Consider the following 19,352-nt stretch of genomic DNA (forward strand, 5'->3'; position numbering starts at 1 on the left):
CCAGTCCCACCACTCCCCAGTTACCCAGAAGACCAGTCGCATCAGCCTGTTACCATGGAGACCAACCTCATTATCCCCAAATGCCCTGAAGACCAGATCCTGATCCCACCACCCTGGGTCAGTTTTATCACCCTCACCCCACTTGCCCTGGAGATCACCCCCCAACCTTCCCTGTTACTTTGTTTTGCTGGCAGGAGGAGGGGTACATCCTGTGGTGCTCAGGGCTTACTTCTAGTGCTTAGGGATTACCCCTGGCAGTGCTCAGGGGACACTATACAGTAATGGAGATTTGAACTGTTGGCTGTTGCAAGGCCAATGTGCTACCTACTATATTCTCTCTCTGCATGCAACGCCCCCATTACATTTTAAGTTCTAAATTTGCCACTAGACAGGCATTCAGTCCATTCTTCCATTGGGGGAAACCGCTTTCCTTTATCCTGTTCCTTAGGAGACCAATTTTCTTCTCCCAAGTTACCTTGGACACCAGATACAACCTCCCTGTCACTTCAGCGTCTAATTAAATACTCTCCCTCCTCCTAAAGGGACTAATTCTGTCCTCTGAGTTTCCCTGGAGATCAGCTCACTCCTGTTTCTCTGGAGACCAGGCCCACTCCCCTCCTCCACCTGTCACCTTGGAGACCAATCTTCTCTTCCCACCCTCATTTGTCACCTTGGAGACGAAACCAACACGTCCCCTGTTGCTTAGGAGATCACATCTCTGGCTTCAACACTGGTCCTAGTTTCAGCCCCGCCCAACCCTCCCTTTCCCCCGGAGCCAAGCCCTATGCCGGGCTGGTGCCCTACACGGGGCCAGTGCGGAGTACCTGGGAGACCAGGCGCTGATTTTCGTTCAGCCAGCTCTCTCTCATAGCCACTTTGTGGTCAAACCTCTGGGCCAGTAGCTCCAGCTTCTCCTGCCGGATCAGCTCAGCCCGCAGTGCAGCTTCCCGTTCATGCTCCGCCTTCTCCAGTTGTCCCCAAGCCTGGGGAGATGGAATAAACAGTTTCACTCCAACCCCACCTCTCCATGGACTGATTCTGGCTTTTTTGTGGGACCGTTTCTAGTACTCCCAGGACCTTCGTGCAAACTGGGGGTGGGTGGATATCATGTTGCTTCTTCATGATGCTTTCCAGCTACAAAATTATCTGAACAAACCCCCAGTCCCTGCTATCTCCAGTGCAAATGAACTCCTTGGCCAGTGCGCAACCTGAACTGCGTTTCAGAGCAACCCTGCCCCGTCCCATGCACCTCACCTTGTCAATGTCCCAGATGCCACAGCCCTCCCGCGGTACAAAGAGGCGACGGTTGCAGGCACGCAACTTGCTCTGGATGCTGAAGAGTAGCACCTCCAGGTTCCCCTTCTCCTGAAACCTGAGGAGGCTGGAGCTCAGGACCAGGCTCCTTCACTTGCTGCCCTCCCTCCCTTCTGGGGGGTTGGGGGCATGGCGTTGGGCTCACTTGACAGGCTTTTCCAGCGTGCAGTAGGCCGTAAAAGCCTGAAGCTGCTGCTGTACCCCACTCAAGGAGTTGGCAAACTTCTGGTTGCTGATGAGGCTCACAGTGCGCTGAATCCAGGCAAGCAGTTCAGCCGCCAGCTCCTCGTAGCGTTCAATGATCTTGCCCACCTCCAACACCTGGTCTAGGACCTGGCCCGGGCAAAGGCAGCTGGGGTCACAGCCACACCCCGGGCGTGCACCCAGGTGACTCCCACATCCCACATCTGGATTCCTCCTTACCTTCCCAATCCTCTTCCCCTCCACTGCTAGTGCCTTCATCTTGGAGAAGTAATGGTAGAAAGAGACCACATAGGTGATGATGGACTTCTCATCTGGGGCCTCCATGTTCACATCTGGGGAAGGGGTGGGCAAAGTAGAATGGGGGTGCAAAATGGTGAGTACAAAGAGAGTGACTGGAGGTACTCTGAGTAGGGGTTGGGGGAAGGGAGCCCATACTCTTACAAGCTGTGTGACCTTAAAAAGTAACTAGTCTCTCTGTTTCTCAGTTCTCAATTCTGCCTTTCTACCATCCGCTTCAGGACATATGTTCTTGCCATTTCCACTGTCTGGAACACTGTTCCTGCTTCTGTGTGGTGAACTGCACTCACCTGTCTCAAGGGCTCGGCTCAGCTTAAATTTCTTTGGACCAGCCTCCCTGCCCACCATGCCCTGCCCACCTATCCTGCCCACCTTGTCAGTTGACCTCCTTAGTGCATCCTTCCTCAGCACGGCTGGTCATGAATTGTAAATCAAATGATTACTTACGGGGGAGAGCACAAAGGGCTGAGCATATGTGTAGCACACAAGAGGCCCAGATTCTATCCCTAGCTTCATATAGGGCTCCCTCAGCACTGCTAAGGGCAACCCCCCGAGCACAGATATGGGAGTAGCCATGAGTATTTCCAGATGTAGCCCTCAAACAGAAAACACAAAGAATCACTTCTGTGATGAAAGCACATCTTGAGACTGATGAAGACAGCCTATGCTCTTTTTTGTTTTTTATTTCTTTGTTTTACTTTTTTGGTCACACCTGGTGATGCCCAGGGGTTACTCCTAGCTCTGCACTCAGAAATTACTCCTGGTGGTGCTTGGGGACCATATGAGATGCCGGGGATTGAACCCAGATCAGTTGTGTGCAAGGAGAGTATGTGTGGCCCCCTCAAGAAAAAGAAAATGGAAAAATAAAGTTGTGCACATTCAAGTTTCAATCATACAATATTCCAACACCTATCTCTTCACCAACTTACTTTGGCTGGGGGGGGTAACACCTAGTATTGTTTGGGGACCACTCCCAGTTCTGTGTCCAGAGATGCCCAGATATCATATGCAGTGCCAAGATGGAACCAGAGTCAGCCACCTATTAGGGAAATGCCTAACCCCCTGTGCTATCTCTCCATCCCAACCCTCATTCTTTCCCACCTCATGCAATGACAGAACTGACATCTGCCACAGGCCAAACACTGGCCACAAAATCCAGCAAGGAAAGACGGGGCAGAGGAGTGATGAAGACTCAGAATTCTGAAACCGCTAATCCTGCTTGTTGGCTTTCCGTGTGACACCAGGCAAGGGACTTCACATCTCTGAGGTAAAATCAGGTGTGATCAATGCCACCCAGCCAGGTGAATGTGAGGAAGGAAGGAAGGAACCATTCTGGTTAAATTCCCAGTCATGTCTGATGCAGCTAGTATGTAATTGGGGAAGGGAGAGCAACCGGTATTGCAGAGATGGGAAATGGGGGTGTCAAGGGTGAGATCACAGGCCAGGAATGAGGCTAAGTTCCTTAGGGTGGGATTGGGAGAAACAATGAAATAGGGAAATAGCTGGGTTCTGAGAACTAGTGTGTGGCAAAGACCTGGGAAGGGCTGGGACAGCAAAGGACTGATGGATTGGTTCTGGGATCCTTTGGGGACAGGGGTGAGGGAAGGAGGATTGGATTTTGGAGGACATTGTTAATGAGGGGTGGGGGCGGGGGTGGGGGTGGAAAGGAAAAAAGGGTGAAACTGGTCGGACATAGCCATGGGAACAGGTGGCGCTGGAGACCCAGAAAACAATGAATGCAGGTGGGCTGGGAAGGTGGCAGGGATAGCAAGGAGGCAGCTCTAGATGGGGACTCCCAAGGGCCTTGCAATCTGGGGTGGTTTGGGGGGTCAGGCAGAGTTGGACCTGTGGTGGGGATGGCGCTGGGCTTGGGCCACGCGGGGCTCACCCTCGGGGTCCAGCAGGCGGGTCAGCCCCAGGTGCTGCTCGGCCGTGCGGAAAGCTCTCTGTAGGTTGTAGTTGGCGTTGGACTTGGTGAGTTTGCTGAAATCCACGAGATCGGGCCTGCGCAGGGCACAGAGTGGGCAGGCAGCAGGCAGGCCCCAGCACCAGGGTGCAGGTGAACCAAGACTTTTTCATCCAAGCCCCACCCAGAGCGAAGGATGGGGAGTTGGCAGGAGCCCAGGGAGAGGTAGTGGTGGGGGGGACAGGGGGCAGCTGCTCACTGATGTGTAGTTGCAATGGCTGATGTGCTTGCTGGGCTCCATGGCCAGCAGCTCTCTGTGTCCACCTGGAGGTGTCTCCCTCCAGAGCTCAGTCAGGTGTGAGACAGCGCTGGAGGTCTGTGACCACTCTGGGCAAACAACTTCCTCTCCCTGTACCTCAGTTTCCCCAGCTTGGGCCTGGGCCTCAAAGAATTCCTGAACAGGACATGCCTGGGGCTCGAGTCCCCCAGGAGGGGTCACCTTTGTGACCCTTTTTGCAGTGAACCCCTTTGCAGCTTGTGGGTGGCCAGGGGTGTGGCCAAGGTAGGGTTTCCCTCTCTGAGTCCTAGTACGTTCCTGGGATGTGAATGAGCGCATGTCTGCAGCTGGAAAAGTGGATCTGGGGCCTCTGTTACACCAGAATAAGTCCCCCTCGCCCCACCTTGGCTACTAGACCTCAGTTTCCCCAATCTGTTAGGGGCAGGATCCTGACATGGTGTCCTTCTCTCAAACACTTCAGCACCTGTCCTTAGGTGTAAGGAGGCGGGTGGGGCTCCCCTGATGGCAGGGGTGCTGCGCATGCACCCCCAAGGGCTCTCCACAATGGAGGCATCCACGGGGCAGACCCTGGCCGTGTGTGTGTGCGAGTGTCTGTGAGGGCAAGGGTGTGTGGTCCAGAGCAGTCTGTGGGAGTGCAGGGAAGAGGGTGGGAGTGGAGAGGAGAGGAACGTGCTGCCCATGGCCCTGTAGTCTGCACATGCTTGTGAAGAGAGGTGGGCTGAGGGGCGAGGGCAAGGGGTTGGTACCTGTGTCGGTGAATGAGGGCGTTGAAGGCCAAGCCGTCCCGCCAGCTGGTGGTGAAATTTTGGATGTTCACCTCAGGGTAACTGACAGTGAGGACAGGAGAGATGGACAGATGGAGAGTCAGGGAAGGGGGGAGGGCAGGAAGAGTGGAGAGAAAGAGAGAGAGAGAGAGAGAGAGAGAGAGAGAGAGAGAGAGAGAGAGAGCCCTCTTTTAGCCACACTGAGGAGCCCAGTCCCTGGATTTCCAGCAGAGCCCAGCACATGCCCCACATGCCCTTGTCAGCTGGGCAGGGGCTGCCCTGGGAGCCGTGTTGGCCAGAGTAGGGCCACTGGACTAGGGTGCACATGGGGTGTACCCGAGGACTCTGAAGGTGCAGGAGGAGAAGTAGGGAGCAGGCAGGGCACAGGCCTCAAGTGCCGCATTGATCTTGGGGGAGTCTGGGCCTTCCAGGACACAGGCTTGTATGTCCTGGATACAAGTCGGGGTGGGGGGGGGAGGCTGTTTTATTGACGATTGGTTTGCCTCGGACCCTGGAAACTAGCTGCCCCAGGCCCCCTAGCCCCAAGAAAGCTTGTCAGGGGAGAGCCCCGGGGTTCAAGCTTACCCAGCTGTCTTCATCTGGCACCACAGGAGCAGCGCATCCTTGGCTGAGCGTGTCTCCCTGTTGTCCTCCGTTTCAATTTTGATGACCTGGATCTAGATGAAATGCAAGGAGGTAGCTGGGGGTGCAGCAAGGAAGGGTGTTGAAAGGGTGCCCCTGGAGCTTCGGGCTGAGGTAGGTTTAGGAGTGTGAGGGTTGGATCTGGGGGATTGGGGGGGGCATGTTCATACTTGGTGCATGTGTATGGGGAAAACATATGGATTTTGTTTGATTTGTTTTGAGAGCTGGGTTTTTGTTGTTGTTGTTTGTTTGGGGTCCACATTCAGCCAGTGCTCAGGGATCACTCCTGGCAGGGCTCAGGGAAACAGATGTGTCGGGGATCAAACTAGAGTCCCTGCATGCAAAGTAAGTGCCCTCCCACCACTGGATTGTCTTGCCTGTCCCTTTTTTTTGTTGTTCTGTGTGGAGTGGGGGGAATAAGCAGTGCCAGGGACGGTACCAGGTGGGGATTCCCATACCCCAAGCCATCACACCAGTCCTCTGAGCCATCTCCCTTGTCCTTGGACTTGAACCTCCTCAGAAGTCCCTGAACTTCAAGGAGAAGCCACATCCCTAATCCAAGTCCTAGCATCTGTCACCAGAGCGAGCAGGGCCTCTGGGAGCATCCACAACACAGCTCATCTGAATCAGTTGGCCCTCCTGAGGTTCTCTTGGGGTAAAGGCAGAAGCCGTCCAGCCACAGCTCAAGGGTTGGAGTTCTAGTGGTCCACGAAGCCCAGTCAGGAGCAGCCCCTAGGCACTCCTTACACCCCTGACCTCAGCAGCTCATTCACCCTGAGAGACCTCAGGACCTTTGCACAGACTTTAATTTTTTTTCTTTTTGAACAAACGATTTTTCTGCTTCAGGCATGATCTCCTAGGACCTACCCTTCCTTGGGGGTCTTCCTCTCAAATCTACCACTTTGATTTATCTGGCGGAGAGTGTTGCCAGCGGTACTCAGGGCTCAACTCAATAACTGTCACCTGCAAAGCAAGTGCATCTATTCTTGGAGCCATTTATACAACCTAATTACTGGAGCTTTGGGGATTTTTGTGGGGAGTGTTTTTTTGGATGTCACACCCAGTGATGTTCAAGGGTTACTAACTCCTTGCTCTGCACTCAGGAATCACTCCTGGAGGTGCTTGGGGGACCAAATGGTATGCTGGGGATGGAACCCAGGTCTGCCACATGCAAGGCAAACACCCTCCCCACTGTGCTTATTGCTCCAGCCCCCATTTTGTTTTGCTTTTTTAAATCTCAATGACACTTCACATTTTCTCCTTGGCCTCAGCTCCTCCTTAGTGCTTACCACCACACAGTCCTTTTATTTATTCATCTGCTTCACTGTACCCCTGGCACTTACTGAACTGTGTCCCCCTCAAAAATGCATAGGCGGTTCTGGGACAGAAAGAAGAAATAAAACAGTGAGTAATGTGTGTGCCAAACATGCCAAATCTGGATTCGATCCCTGGACCCTCATATGGTCCCCTGAGAACCACCAGGAATGATCCCTGAGCACTGCCAGGTGCGGCCCCAAAGCAAAAATTAAAAAAAATTAAAAAAGCATAGTTGGAGGCTCTAGTTTCCATGGTGACTAAATCTGATGGAGATGGGGCCTCTAAGGAGGTAAAGCTAATCAACGCTGCAGAGTTGCAGAGAGAGTACAGTGGGTTAAGATGCCCCAAAACTGTATAGGGTCCCTGAGTTCTCAGTGCAAGCTCTGAGCACTGCTAGTTGTGATCCCCTCCACCCCAGAAATGAATAAAAAAGATAATAAGGTCAGAACATGGAGCCCTAACTCAGAGGACAGTTAGGGCTGATCAACCTTGGAGAAGACACCAGGGAGAAAAGGAGAGCAGACAGCTGTGGGGTGAAAACCAAATGGCCTGAGAATCCGGACCCAGTGCTCCTGGCTCCCAAGTTTGCAGCGTCTGGAGCCATCTGGAATTTGTCAGAGCATCCCAGTCTGTGGCATTCGACTGCACATGGCTCCCTAACCTCGCAGCGTCCTGGGCCCATGTGCTCTTCAGCTGTCATTTCCAGCAGCAACACATGATATTCAGTTAAGTTCTGAATGTCCCAGAATTTGCAGCCCTGGGTGGGTGTTTGGAACATGGGTCCTCAACTCCGGAGCTGAGATTGGGTGTTAGGGGAGAGAGCGAGTTCCCAGGGAAGGCTCCAGGCACCAGTTGCAATGTGTGATCTCATGGCCTGACTCCTGGCTTCAGCAATAATAGTTCCCAAATGGGCCTCTGGTCCCCACCCTTGCTTGGAGCACCAGTGTTCACTTTTGTGTCACTCCTAAATGCCTCCCCTTTGTGTCCTGGATCCCTTAAGACCACCATTCCCAGATAAGCTCAGTGCTTTCCCCAAACCTGCTCCCTCCCTGGATCTGTGTCAGGGGTGTCCCTGTGTGTCCTCCCCAGTCCCTCAGCCAGAGCCTTAGGTCTCAGCCTGCAAAGCTGCCTCCTGATCCCCTTTACTGATGGTCTGTTCACATCACTTTCTGAGTGGCATTCCCAGATGACCACCCCCCACATACTCTGGCCCCCACCCTGCTCCAGCTTGTCTCTTTCATGGACTCACAGTCCCTGATTTGAGGGAATCACCCCAATTCAGAGGAACCCTTCTAACTGAGCATGCCCTTCCTCTTGATAAAACCTTTTTTTTCCTTTTTGGGTCACATTCAGCAATGTACAGGGGTTATTCCTGGCTCATGCACTCAGGAATTACTCCAGTGGTGCTCAGGGGACCATATGGGATGCTGGGAATTGAACCTGGGTTGGCCGCATGTAAGGCAAATGCCCTACCTGCTGTGCTATCACTCCGGCCCCTTGATACAACTCTTGCTGCAGACAAATCCAAAATCTTTTGGGAGCATTTGGTGGGGGGCACATTAGGCAGTGCTCAGGGATTACTTCTAGCTCTGTGCTCAAGAAATCACTCCTGGAGAGGCTCAGGGGACCATAGGAAGTACCAGGGATCAAACCCGGGTCAGTCACATGCAAGGCAAGCGCCCTCTTCACCATACTATGTCTCCTGCAACTAAAACCCAAACTTTTTTGGGGGGTCACACCCAGTAATACACAGGGGTTACTCCTGGCTCTGCACTCAGGAATTACCTCTGCTGGTGCTCGGGGGACCATATGAGATGCTGAGAATCGAACCTGGGTCAGCCACGTGCAAGGCAAACGCCCTACCCGCTGTGCTATTGTTCCAACCCCCTAAAACCCAAACTCTTGGGAGTGAAAGTACAGCAGGTAAGGCCCTTACCTTTCATGAGACTGACCCAAGTTCGATTCCCAGCATCCCATATGGTCCCTGGAGATTGCCAGGAATGATTTCTGAGCACTGTTGGGTGTAGCTCAAAAATAAAACAAAATGAAATTCACACTCTTAATCTTCATAACCTGACCTGGCCCTCCCAACTCCTCTATCATGACTTCCTCCCTCTCAGTTCCCCACTGCCCTCCTATTGGGTAACCATCTTGGTCCTTTGGTTCTTTCAATACACCAAGCTCATTCCTACCCCAGGGCCTTTGCATGTGCTGGGCCCCCCCTGCCTGGAAAGCTTTTCTTCTTCATCTTCTTATGTTATTCTACCATCTTGGAGAACCCTTCTCTGATCACTAGGTCCAAATTCTTAATTCCTCTATCTTTCCTTGATAGTTCTTTTAACTTCTCTGCCTGAGTCCATCTTATTTCCCCATACTTGTCTTTGTTTTCTTTTTTAAAATAAGTTTTCCCTGTCACAGTGCAAGTTCCATCACTGCAGAAAATCTGCCCGTTTTGTTTCTGCGTTGGAGCAGATCACCAGCACTTGATCCCTGCTCTGCTAGATGCTGTGTGACCTTGAACATATCGCTTTACCTCTCTGGACTTCAGTGTCCTCACTGGTAAAGGAGAAGTGTGCCTAATTTATAGAGCTGGTGTGTATATTAAATGCCAAGAGCTTAAAAGAGGCTGCAACTGCATAATAAATTGATAATGATAGATATAGATAATAGATTAAAATAAAATGGATCAAATAAATAAAAAAAAATTAAGGTGGAGTTCATGCCCAATTCAATCAACTAATCAGTGGCTGAATAAATAGCAGTACTCCTACAAAAAAATAAAATAAAATAAAATGGATCATGACTATAATTTTTTGTAGGTGGTGTTGGGGATCAAATCCAGAGCCTTACACATGCAAGGTAAATGCTCTACCACTGGCTACATCCTCTGCCTGATTATAATTTTATTTTTATTTTGGGGGATCATACCCGGCTGTGTTCAGGGCTTACTCCTGGCTCTCCTCTCAGGGATCACTTCTGTCAGGGCTCAGGGAACCATATGGAGTGTCGGGGATTGAATTCAGGTAGGCTACATGCAAAGCAAATGTCAGCCCACTGTATTATCTGCCCAGTTCCTATCATTTTTATTATTTCCATCCCCACCACCCAGAACAGAGTTATAGAGCACGTTTGGAATATGTTTTGAATGAATGAGCAGTTCCTAAAGCCCCGCCCAGTGGTGGGCAAAAGAGGAAGTTCCTGGTGAGCACCTGAAAGCGCAGGATGACTGTCCAGACCAGTCCCAGGGTAAGCCGGTGGTTCCCATCCACAATGTCATGTGAGCCCACATTTTCCAGATGAACACGTTGCTCCTTCAGGAACTGCAGCGCCTTATCGACGTTTTCCAGCGAGTGGATCCTCATGCGACCGCGTGTGGGCCTTGGCTAGGGCAGCAGGGGCGTTGGGAGATCCAGAGCCTGGCCAAAAGCACGTGCCCTCGGCCCCACCCCTCTTAGCGCCCGCCTCCCCATCCCGTAGCCACGCCCTGTGGGGGGGAACTGAGGCAGAGGTACAATTATCACAGGCGTAGGACTCAATCCTTCCCCAGAAACCTGCATAGCCATAACCTGCCAAGGGTAACTTCTTTCCCCAGTTTAAGAGATTTCCTGACCCTGCCCCCTCTCCTGAAGTTCCACCTCTAGCCAGATAACATCCCCCGCCCCCCCCCCGCCCCCCCCACCACCACCAGACACAGGCATCCCCTTTCCTTTGGATCTCTGTCCTGCCATTAGCCTGTAGTTTCATGGCCACACCCCCTCACTGCCTCCCTATCAAGTTCCTACCTAGAATCACGCCCATTTTCATCTATCCCGGCCCTATCTGAGGGACAGTGCTGATAGATCCATTCCTCCCAATGGCGGTTGTTCTTATTCTATAGTCGCAGTCTCTCACAACTCCTGATCTCCAAGTAGTGGTCCTTGTGGTAAAGGTAAAGGTAAAGGCCCTCCCGTTGATCGTCGATTTGCTCGAGCGGGCCCAGTAACGTCTCCATTGGAGACTTTGTTGTTACTGTGTCTGGCATATCGAATACTCTCGGTAGCTTGCCGGGCTCTCCGAGAGGGGCGGAGGAATCGAACTCGGGTTGGCCATGTTGGCTGCGTGCAAGGCGAACGCCCTACCCGCTGTGCTATCGGTCCTTGTGAATCTTGGGAATTTTTTTTTCTTTTGGGTCCCACCCAGCGGTTATGACCAGGGGTTGCTCCTGGCTCTGCACTCAGGAATTACTCCTGGCAGTGCTTGCGGGACCATGCACTTCCCCCCCTCCCCACAGAGATAGTGCATGGAAAAAATGTACTCCAAGTGAAACTTTTTGTTTGTTCGTTTTGGGGTCGCACCCGGCGGTGCTCAGGACTTACTCTTGGGCTCTACGCTCAGAGTACCCTCCTGGCAGGGTTCAGGGGATCATAATGGGGCAATAACTAGGGATTGAATCCTAGCTGGTCACGTGCAAGGCAAACACTCTACCATTGTGCTATCTCTGCGACCCCATTAAATCTTTTGCTACATCAGAATCCCACCCTTTGCAATGGATTACCCACCAAATCCAGAAATATAGCTGTCACCTGCTAGCTACAAGCTACATACATATAAAAGTTCCATCAGGCTCCCCTTCTCCCACCACCTAAGCTGCTTTGATAACAATCTTCACCACCACCCCAGTTTAAAATGCTGCGCCCTGGACCAAAGCAATAGTACCGAAGGGACGGTGTTTGCCTTGCACAGTGCCGCCTTTGCCTTACACGCCGCCAACTTGAGTTCAATTCCTGGCATCCCATAGGGCCCCTGAGCACCACCAGGAGCTAATTCCTGAACACAAAGCCAAGAGTAACCCCCGAGCATCGCTGGGTGTGATCCCCCACCCCCTCAAAAAAAAAAAAAAGATACCCCCTCCTTCATAGATCTGCCAACTGTGGTGCGCCACAGTTTAACAGCCATGCACTTCACTATAGCACTACCCAGTCCCCAGATCTCTCAAGATCTCAAGAAAGCTCCTCCCAACTCCAATAGCTTCCTTCAAGTCAACCCTGGCCATCATCTTCAAGGAACACTGCTTCAGGGCCACGCCCAGGCCCAGGTTTCTCCCAGCCAAGCCCCGCCCCTGTCAGAGCCCCGCCCACCACAGAAGGGGTTTGTCTCTTACTCCCTCCCCACACTCCTAGCTCTATCCACCCCAGAGCCACACCCCACCCTTCCACCAGCCCTTTGGGCCCCTCACCAACTGCTCCCCTGAGAGCACTTCCAGGAGCCGCGTGAGTACGAAGCCGTCGCGGAGGTCAGCATACAGGTCCACGATGTGGCAGCCCACGCGTGCGAGGTGCGAGTTCACCCACTTAGTGAAGGTCTTCTTCTGCACAGCTTCCCGCTCATCTGAAAGATAGTCCCCTGTGAGCCCCACCCATTCCCCCCGCCACCCCGAGCCCATCTTCCAGCTACACCCCCACACCCTCTGCCAGCCAGTCAACCCCGATTCAGGCCCAGCTCTCTGCAACAATCGCGCCAGGCAGGAGAGATAGAACATGGGTAAGACACTTGCCTCGAAGGAGGGTTCAATCCCGGGGATAGAATAAGGTTCTCAGAGCACAGAGCCAGGATAAGCCCTGAGCATGCTCGTGTGGCCCCCAAACAAACAAAGAAACAAACAAACAAAATAGCAGTTTTAGAATGATTTATATACTCCGCCTTTAAGAGTCTTATATGTCTTTAAAAGTCTCAATGTCTTATAGTAGATCCAAAATTGCCCAAACATCACCTCTTTTTGTTTTCAGAACATTTTTTGTTGTTGTTGTTGTTGGGTCATACCTGAAGATGCTTAGGGGTTACTTCTGGCCCTACAGTCAGGAATTACTCCTGGCGGTGCATATAGGATACCAGGGATTGAACCTGGGTTGGGCATGTGCAAGGCAAACACCCTACCCACTGTACTATCGCTCTGGCCCTAATTTGCAGAATGCTTTCAGCTCCCCAAAAAACAAACATAGTCTTTGGGCTACTTGAAGCCCTAGGAATCATCAACCCTTTCTCTGTCTCCATGGACTTGCCTGTTCTGAACATTTCTCATTCATGAAACCACACAATAGTGAGATGTTTGTTCTGTTTTATTTGGGGGGGGACAAGGAGTATCTGGCTTCTTTCACTTGTTTTGAAATTTCATCCAATGTGTGTCAGCACTTTATTCCTTTAACAGCCAAATTAGGACTCCTGACACAGAGCTACTGCATCTTCCTTCTTTCTTCACCTGCTGATCCCCCAGGAGGAAGGGATGAGAGAAAAGGGGTGCAGCTGAGTATTTGAGTCTTGGGCACTTCCAGTAGTGCCCTCACCCAGTATAGATCCTGTCCAGGACTGAAGTCCAAGTAGGATTCAGTGCGGCAGCTGAGGGCACCTGGATTTGGGGCTACCTCTGGAACTGCTGGGCCCCTGACAGTTACCTCTTCCCTTTGGGTCTCCATTTCCACAAAATGAGAGGCTTGGACCAGATTTGGGGTTTCTGGGGGGTCCCAACCAGTGGTTTACAGACCCAGGTCCACTCAGGGTGACACTTGCCATGTAAACAGTATAGTTCAATTCTCAGGCTTGGCAACATGGTGCTGCTTAGACCCAGTGTGGCTGGTGCAGGAAGTGGGGGTGTGGGGTGGCGTGCAGGTATCAATAGGCCACCCCAGTGGTGCTTGGGGGCCACACAATGCCAGAAGTCAAAGTTGGCATTGAAGCCTCATACAGGTTAGATATGCATCCCAAACCTTGAGCTATCTCCCCAACCCCAAAGATCAACTTTTCCATGTTTTTTTGGGAGGGGTGGGGAGGCACATTTAAGATTGACTCCTGGCATAGTGGTCAGGAGTAGCTCTGGGTGGGGTTCAGGGGACCACAGGATGCTGGGGATTGAACCCAGACTCCTGCATACAAAGCAGGAGTTCCTGCCTTGTAAGCCATCTCCTCCGCCTCACGGTTTTCCAGGGGATTCTGGGGTATTCTGGGGGGTCCTGGGTGTCTGGGATAGGAGGAGAAAGATTCAAGAGAATTCTATTCCCTTAATTACACCCCACAATTTTATTTCAGTGATACCCAAGAAAATAGCAACAAATCCTGGACCATGTGGGTGGTGATATCAAAAGGACTGGGCTATAACACTTCAGTTATCTTGGTGGGGGAAACACTTGAAAGAAGAAATTACATGCTGGGGGGCTGGAGCGATAGCACAGTGGGCAGGGCATTTGCCTTGCACACGGCCAACCCAAGTTCAATTCTCAGCATCCCACATGGTCCTCCGAGAATCTTCAGGAGTAATTCCTGAGTGCAGAGCCAGCAGGAACCCCTGTGCCTCACCGGGTGTGACCCAAAAAGAAAAAGAAAGAAAGAAAGAAAGAAAGAAAGAAAGAAAGAAGGAAAGAAAAAAAGAAAGAAAGAAAGAAAGAAAGAAAGAAAGAAAGAAAGAAATTACATTCTGGGACTGGGTTCATAGTACAGCAGGTGGGGTGCTTGTTGTACATGCAGTTGACTCAGGTTCATTCCCCAGGACCCCATATGGTTCCCCTGCACACCACTAGGAGTGAGTCCTGAGCTCAGAGCCAGGAGTAAGCCCTGAGCACCACCGAGTGTGGTCCAAAAAATAAAAAAGAGCTGACATGTTGACCAGAGAGATAGGACACTACTTAAGGCACTTTGCCGGTGGTGGAACCCACTTCTATTCTCAGCACCGTACCCCAAGCACTGCCACAGGTCATTCCTGAGCAAAGAATCAGGACTAGAGCACCTCTAGGTATGGCCCTAACCTCTTCCCCTCCAAAAATAAAATTAGAAAAATAAGATCATGTGGTGATGGGGATCAAACCTGAACTTCCTGGGCTGGAGCAATAGTGCGGCAGGGGAGGTGCCTGCCTTGCAAGAGATTGTTCTGGATTTGATCCCCAGCATCTCATACATCCCCCAAGCCTGCTGTGAGTGATTCAAGCACAGAGCCAGGAATAAGCCCTGAGCACAGCTGGGTGTAGCCAAAAACACAAAACCAAAAAACACCCTAGACCACCTGCTTGCAAAGCATTTGCTCAGCCCATTGGGCCACCTGACTCCCAAACTAATTTTAAATTAAGAAATACTGGGCCAGGAGGGGAAAGGGTGTTGCCCCATTCGCCCTCTCCTCTCTGGAAAGAAAGATGGCGGCCACATGGGAGCCTTGTGGACAGCAGGTATGAGCCGGGAGTGTGGGGGCGACTAAAACCTCAGGGGAAGGGGGGCGTTTCGCTCCACCCTTCACGCCCTACCGAGGCCACCGGTTGCCCCCCACGAGCGGCTCTCCAGCACGGCCAGAACTCCAGAACACAGAAACCAATTTCTTAACTATCTGACTTTCAGTAGAAATACTTCCAGGGTCAATAGGTAAAAGAGCAGAAATCCAAAACCAACATTTAATTCTTGAACCCAGCCGTAGAAAGCAAATCACTTCACAATGCTTTTTCAGCATGTCTGATTTGGGGGGGGGGGGTAAACTCTAAATAATAGTGGTGAATCTTTTATTGAAACAATGAATCTAATCAAAGCAGATAGAGTGTTAACTAGAATGCATCTGCCTCACAGGGAAGGGGAGGGGTGGGGGGTGGGGTTTTATTGGGGTTCTTCATGGTAAAAATAAGTATTGGTAAAGGGAAATGTGTTTGATATTTGCATGACTGAGACATAAACCTGAAAGCTTTGTAACCTTTCCCACAGTGATTCAATAAATAAAAAAAAAAAAAAAAAAGAAATACTGGGCCAGAGTGCTAGTACAGTGGGTAGTGTTTGCATTGCATGCAGTCAACTGGGGTTCGATTCCCGGCATCCCATATGGTCCCCCAAGCACTGCAAGGAGTAACCCCTGAACATCATCGGGTGTGACACCCCACCCCCCAAAAAAAAGCATTGTTGTGGGGGGGGGCTAGAGAAATAGCATAATGACTAGGGCACTTCCCTTGCACATGGTGACATGGGTTCAATTCCTGGAATCCCATATGGTCTCCCTTGAGCAATGCCAGGAGTAATTCCTGAGTGCAGAACCAGGAGTACCCCTGAGCATCACCAGATGTGGTCCAGAAACTCCCCCCACCCCGCCCAAGAAAGACAAAATGATTACTTTATAAAAAGTGCTGTTGTTCAGCGCTGGGAAGATAGTACAAGGCACTTGTTTTGCATGCAGTGGAATCCAGTTTGACTCTCTAACATCACATATTGCTCCTTTAGAACCTCCAGGGGTCACTCAAGCACAGAACTATGAATAGCCCCTGAGCACTTCCCAGTGTGTCTCAAGCACCCTTCTCTCCCCATGAAATATAAGAGGAATATTGCTGATCAAAAACGCATCACTTAGAGTATGAAAAATAAGTCACAGAATGGGAGGAAATATTCACAACACTCATACCTGACAAAGGACTGGACCCCAGAATATATACAAATTTCTTCAAACCAATAAAGATGAAAAGGTAGAAAACCTAATAGAAATATGAGCAAAAAATTGAATGAGCACTTCCTAGGAAGTTATCCAAATAATAAGTGAAAAGTTGAACAGGGCCTATAATAAGAGAAAATTTGAACAGGCCCTGCACCACACCAAGGCTATATTAGTCAACAGGAAAATGTAAGCTCAGGGGCCAGAAAGATATTCAGTGGGTAGAGCATTTGCCTTGAATGCATCTGACCTGAGTTCAATCCCTGGCATCCCATATGATCCCCCCATGCACTGTCAGGAGTGGTTCCTGAGTGCAGAGTCAAGAGTAAGCCCTGAGTATCACTGGGAGTGGCAAAAAAAAAAAAGGAAGAGAGGAAGGAAGGAAGGAAGGAAGGATGGAAGGAAGGAAGGAAGGAAGGAAGGAAGGAAAATATAATTTCAGTGTAGAAAAACAAAGCACCTCCAGCAAGATGGCTAGAATGAAAATATAGCAGGGATGGATGAAGAGCAACCAAAGAAGGATATGCACTGGAGACGCTTCAAACTAGAGGGTTTGTTTGGCTTGGTTTTCTGTGCTCAGGGATCACTCCTGGTGGATCCAGGGGACCATAATGTGTACAGGGCATTATACCCCAGCTGAGACCAAAACAAACACCATACTTGCTGTATTATCTCTCCAGCACACCAGAGATAATATATATATATATGTATATATATATGGGGCTGGAGCGATAGCACAGCGGTAGGGTGTTTGCCTTGCACACAGCCAACATGGCCGACCCGAGTTCGATTCCTCCGCCCCTCTCGGAAAGCCTGGCAAGCTACCGAGAGTATTTCGCCCACACAGCAGAGCCTGGCAAGCTACCCGTGATGTATTCGATATGCCAAACACAGTAACAACAAAGTCTCCAATGGAGACGTTACTGGGCCCGCTTGAGCAAACTTTTCATTGACATATATATATATATATATATATATATATATATATATATATATATTTGGTGGGAAGGGTACACACAGATGTGTTCAGGGCTTACTCCTGCTTCTGTACTCAGGGGTTACTCCTGGTGGTGCTCAGGGGACCATATGGGATGTTGAAGATCAACCGTGTGCAAGCAAGAGCCCTGCCCACTGTGCTATCCTCCAACTCACCAGAGATTATTCTAAAGTGAGACACATTCCTACCCAGTGATCCAAACACCACCTGGGTCAGGGTGGAGGCCACCAGGAACTAGCACATAAGTCCACCAACAGAAAGTTCTGAGAAACAACAGGCTCTAAAGGCTAAGTAGTAATGGTAGTCGTTATAAGTCTGGGACAGACAAGATTCTTGTCTGACAGTCACAAAGAAGAAGTCATCCAAATACAAGTCACCGTAAAAGTGGATAATTTATGTTCAGATACACCTGAAAGTTCCATGTAGCCTGTGAGAGGTGAACTATGGCTTGTTCACATCTGGAACGCTTCACACCGATGCAAGGGGGAACTGTGCTCATTCACATCTGGAGCACCTTACCAGAGTGCAGGGATGAACTGTGGCTTGTTCACACACTATCAAAGAGCAGTTCCACCTGAGACACGAGGCCAGTATTCAGTCTGATAGAGCAGTGACAGAGAGGACAGGGGAAGGGGTTTCTCCGGGGCCAATCTATTCTGTTATCTAATCTGGGTACTCATTTGTGCAAATGCTGAACCTACTGAGCCAGAGCGATAATACAGCAGGTGGGTGCTAGCCTTGCATGTGGCTGACCCAGGATCAATCCCCAGCAACCTATATGTTCCCCTGAGTCCCTCCAGGAGTGATCCCTAAGCACAGAAACAGGAGTAAGCCTTGAGCACTGCTGGGTGTGGCCTCCAAAACAAAAATTAAAAATAAAGCGCTCCAGGGTCCCAGGGGTTGAATCAGGTGGATTCTCAATACCTAGCGAGGCAAGGCTTCCAGTTTGATCCCTGGTGCCACCACATACCTTGAGCATAGTCTCATCTGCTCTGCTGTCTGAGATCTCTTGTACAGTGCCACAGAGTCAAATCTGGCTACACCAGAGCCAGGTGAATGCAAGCACTACAACTAAAGGGTGTGACCCCACCCCACAAGCACCATATAACCCCCTAATCCCAACAAGGGAAGATGAAATACAAGAAAATGCACCTCAGGAATCTACACCAGGCCAACACTTTGAGTAGTGAGCCAGGTCCAGCTGAGAAAGGCCCCCTGAGTTCCTGAGAAACATGTTACTGGTTTTGTGGTTTGGGTGTGGAGTCCAACATAATGTGTCTGAGTGGTAGAGAGCCCTAGGCATTAAAGGATATAGCCATATCCTTTAATGTTGATTTATGTGCGTTAAGTAAACTACATTAAGTCTGGCTGGGCCCTATGTGCTGCATGCTACAGCCCCAGCTTCCACACGGATACCTGAGCACTGTCAGGAGTGCCCCATCCCTGCAGCTTTCAGCCTGGAGTGGTGTCAAGCAATCCCAGGTGAGAAAAAAGAGGAGGACAGACGAACAAAAGGGGGGAATGAAGGAAGAAAGGAAGAAAGCCGTAGTTGCAGTTATTTAAGAAGGTATGGAAAAAAGTTTTAAAAAATTAGTTTTCGAACTCAGGTATGCAGGACTTGTGACTAAAAACTCCAGGCTCAACAGAACTGGGAATGGGTGACCTCCCCCCATCTTCCCTTTTTCCCAGTAGCTTGGCAGTCACACCCACAAGCTGCCATTGATATGATATAATCTCATTAATGGCCATAATCCAGAGAATATAATGCTCTATGAAGAGAGCATAAAACAATACACCATAGCCATGCCGCCAGAACCCATGCCAGGCTGTTTCATTCGGAGCAACCCAGGGAGGGACAATGAAGCCAGCCCCAGCAAGCGGAAAACCCCAGAACTCAACTGCCACCGTGCTCACGACCACTCCCCACATGGATGAGCCTCACCCATGAGTCAATCTATTCATGGACCATGTGGCCATGGGAGCCGCACAACATCTTGTACTTTACACCACCAATATACTAAGAGTAGCACACCACGTTTGATTAGGTTTAAAGTAGAAGGCAACCAATCTTAGGGGGAGATATATTTATGTATAAGCACACAAGGCTCAAACTTTAACAACATGTTACTAATCTCTTATAGAAGGACTTAATGGCTCCTGGGTGAAATTCAACAATCTTCACACACTTTCCTCTA

At 50.4% G+C, this 19,352-nt stretch overlaps 1 protein-coding gene across 2 annotated transcripts in view; it reads right to left on the minus strand.

Annotated features, from left to right (window-relative positions):
• The window catches only part of SPTBN4 (spectrin beta, non-erythrocytic 4), a 90,406-nt gene that overhangs the window by 65,008 nt on the left and 6,046 nt on the right, over window positions 1-19,352 (minus strand). For both annotated transcript variants that reach the window (XR_008795383.1, XM_056136893.1), the window contains exons 3-11: window positions 11,958-12,109; window positions 9,952-10,125; window positions 5,369-5,460; window positions 4,766-4,846; window positions 3,704-3,819; window positions 1,738-1,850; window positions 1,460-1,647; window positions 1,255-1,372; window positions 825-983 (exon numbers count right to left, since the gene is read on the minus strand). Coding sequence is in view for 1 of the 2 variants with exons in the window: in XM_056136893.1 (XP_055992868.1) it covers window positions 825-983; window positions 1,255-1,372; window positions 1,460-1,647; window positions 1,738-1,850; window positions 3,704-3,819; window positions 4,766-4,846; window positions 5,369-5,460; window positions 9,952-10,125; window positions 11,958-12,109 (1,193 nt within the window). In the remaining variant the exon portion in view is untranslated. The remainder of the gene's footprint in view (window positions 1-824; window positions 984-1,254; window positions 1,373-1,459; window positions 1,648-1,737; window positions 1,851-3,703; window positions 3,820-4,765; window positions 4,847-5,368; window positions 5,461-9,951; window positions 10,126-11,957; window positions 12,110-19,352) is intronic.

Source organism: Sorex fumeus, unplaced genomic scaffold, assembly GCF_029834395.1.
Source record: "Sorex fumeus unplaced genomic scaffold, SorFum_2.1 ptg000122l, whole genome shotgun sequence".
NCBI classification, from domain to species: domain Eukaryota; kingdom Metazoa; phylum Chordata; class Mammalia; order Eulipotyphla; family Soricidae; genus Sorex; species Sorex fumeus.